Source organism: Eimeria acervulina, genomic scaffold (assembly GCF_000499425.1).
Source record: "Eimeria acervulina Houghton genomic scaffold, Eah_scaff281, whole genome shotgun sequence".
Classification (NCBI taxonomy): domain Eukaryota; phylum Apicomplexa; class Conoidasida; order Eucoccidiorida; family Eimeriidae; genus Eimeria; species Eimeria acervulina.
The window spans coordinates 14,229-16,728 of NW_013549920.1; the positions used below are offsets into that span (position 1 = coordinate 14,229).

Here is a 2,500-nt window from a genome sequence, read left to right on the forward strand (position 1 = left end):
GCAGCACCAGCAGCACCAGCAGCAGCAGCAGCTACAGAGGAGTTTGTAGCTGTGAGTTATAATAAGAGCTACACCCCAACAAAGAATGATGTTGCTTGTCAGCTTCTCTTTCAAGCTGCTCTGCTGCCTACCCGTCTGCTGCAGCAGCTGCAACAGCAGCTGCAGCAGCAGCAAGACCAGCAGCAAGACCAGCAGCAAGACCAGCAGCAGCAGCAGCAGCTGCTGCTGCAGCAAGCGGCGTGGCAGTGGGTGGATCAGCAGCAGCAAGCAGCCCCCCTAGTGCAGCTTAAGACATCTTTCTGCTTGCCTGAAGTCAAACCACCAGCAGCAAGGCGCTTCTTATCTATTGCTGCACCGCAGCAGCAGCAGCAGCAGCAGTTGCTGTTGCTGCAGCAGCAACAGCAGCAGCAACTGCAGCAGCAACTCATCCAACAGCAACAATTCCAGCAACTCCACTTGCCACAGCAACAGATACAGCAGCAGCACCACTTGCTGCAGCAACAGTTGCTGCAACAGCAGCTGCTGCAGCAGCAGTCAATGCACCTGCAGCAGCAGCAACAGCAGCAACAGCAGCAGCTGCTCCAACAGCAACAACAGCAGCAACAACAGCACTTCCAGCAGCAACAGGAGCTGCACATGCAGCAGCAACAGCAGCTACTGCTGCACCAGCTACAGCAGCAGCAGCAGCAGCAGCAGCAACAGCAGCAGCAGCAGCAGCAGCAGGGTGCTACTATGCGTTGCCCTTCATTAACTGAGACTTTAAGCCGGATCCTCTCTTCAGGGTTTCAACAAAACACAAAACCTGTCATCCCGAGGCAACTTAACACAAACCCTCAAACCCTCAAACTAACAAACCCTAACAAACAAACTCAAATACAATACCCAACCCTGGGGGCCCCCCAGGGGGCCCCCCAAAACTCTTTACTACCCTTTATCCCTCGTGGGGGCCCCCAGGGGGGCCCCCTGGGGGCCCCCTTAGGGGCCTCGCAGGGGGCCCCCTTAGGGGCCCCCCAGGGGGCCCCGTTGGGGACCTCACAGGGGCACCCCTTGGGGGTCTCATTGGGGGGCCCCTTAGGGGCCTCTGTGGGGTCCTCTGTGGGGGCCCCGTTGGGGGCCCCCTTAGGGGCCTCCTTGGGGGCCCCCCATGGGGGCCCCCCTCAGGGGTTTTATGAAGGGGTATTGTTAGATGGGGGTGGGGGCCCCCAGGCTTCAGGCGGTACGTTAGGGTTTGAAGGAGGGGTAGAGGGGCCCTCTCTACTGGGTCTGAGGGGCTTTGGGGGGGGCCCCCCAAGAGGTGGGTATATAACAGGGGGCCCCCAAGGGGGCCCCCAAAGTGGGGCCCCACAGGGGGCCCCACTGGGGGCCCCCATTGAACAGCACAGTGGACAGGTAGGAGGGGGTTGGGGGGCCCCCTGTACAGCAGACGGAGTTGAGGGTTTAGGCGGAGGATTTGTCTTTGACGCAAACAACAAGAGAATGAGTGCAGCAGCAGCAGCAACAGCAGCAGGAACAGCTGCAGCAGCAGCAGACGGAGGCACCGGCGGGTGGGGGGCCAGCAGCAGCAGAGAACTGCAGCAGCAAATATCACCGCTTCAAACTGCAGCAGCAGCAGCAGCAGCAGCAGCATCTGGTGCTTCCGGTGGGATCTACAACAACAGCAGCAGCAGCAGCATCAAACCCACCACCAGCACCAGCAGCACCAGCAGCACGAGCACCAGCAGCAGCAGCAGCAGCAGCAGCAGCAGCAGCAAGTTGAGGGTAATGAACTGGAACATATTAGCAGAGTTGTACTGCACAAGTGCTGCCTTCCCTCACTGCAGCAGCTTCGTCTTGGCCTGGGGCTACCGAAGAAAAAAAATATTAAAAGAAATACTCACATATAAACCAGATATACTCTGTCTCCAGGTCAGGGTTTAGGGTTTAGGGTTTAGGGTTTAGTGTTTAGGGTTTAGGGTTTAGGGTTTAGGGTTTAGGGTTTAGGGTTTAGGGTTTAGGGTTTAGGTTTTAGGGTTTAGGGTTTAGGGTTTAGGGTTTAGGGTTTAGGGTTTGTTTAGGGTTTAGGGTTTAGGGTTTAGGGTTTGCGTGCAGGAGGTGGAGCGTGAGCATTACGAGGATTTCTTTTTGCCTCGTTTACGTTTATTAGGATATGCAGGGTTTTATAAACAAAAGAAAGAAAGGGTTTATGCATGGGGCAGCAGCAGCAGCAGGGTCGGCGCTCCTCGCTATACTATGGACGGCTGCGCGACGTTCTTTTTATTGCGGAAGTTTGCTGCTGTAGATGCAGCAGGAGTAGAGTTTCCTGACTTCGCAAAGGCTGTATATACACCCCAGCAGCAGCAGCGCAGCAGCAATCCCTCCCCTGCAGCAGCAGCAGCAGCAGCTGCTGCTGCTGCTGCTGTTGTTGGGGGGGTGGTGGGGCCGGGGGCCAGTGCTGCAGCAACAGCAGCAGCAACACAGCAGCAGCAGCAGCAGCAGCAGCAGCAGCAGCATTCTGCTGCAA

At 57.0% G+C, this 2,500-nt stretch overlaps 1 protein-coding gene across 1 annotated transcript in view; it reads left to right on the plus strand.

Annotated features, from left to right (window-relative positions):
• The window catches only part of EAH_00030480 (endonuclease/exonuclease/phosphatase domain-containing protein, putative), a gene marked incomplete at both ends in the record, with an annotated part of 7,043 nt that overhangs the window by 3,723 nt on the left and 820 nt on the right, over window positions 1-2,500 (plus strand). Inside the window, 2 exons of the mRNA XM_013396142.1 lie at window positions 103-1,758; window positions 2,089-2,500. The exon at window positions 2,089-2,500 is cut by the window's right edge and continues 250 nt beyond it. Coding sequence (XP_013251596.1) covers window positions 103-1,758; window positions 2,089-2,500 — 2,068 coding nt within the window. The remainder of the gene's footprint in view (window positions 1-102; window positions 1,759-2,088) is intronic.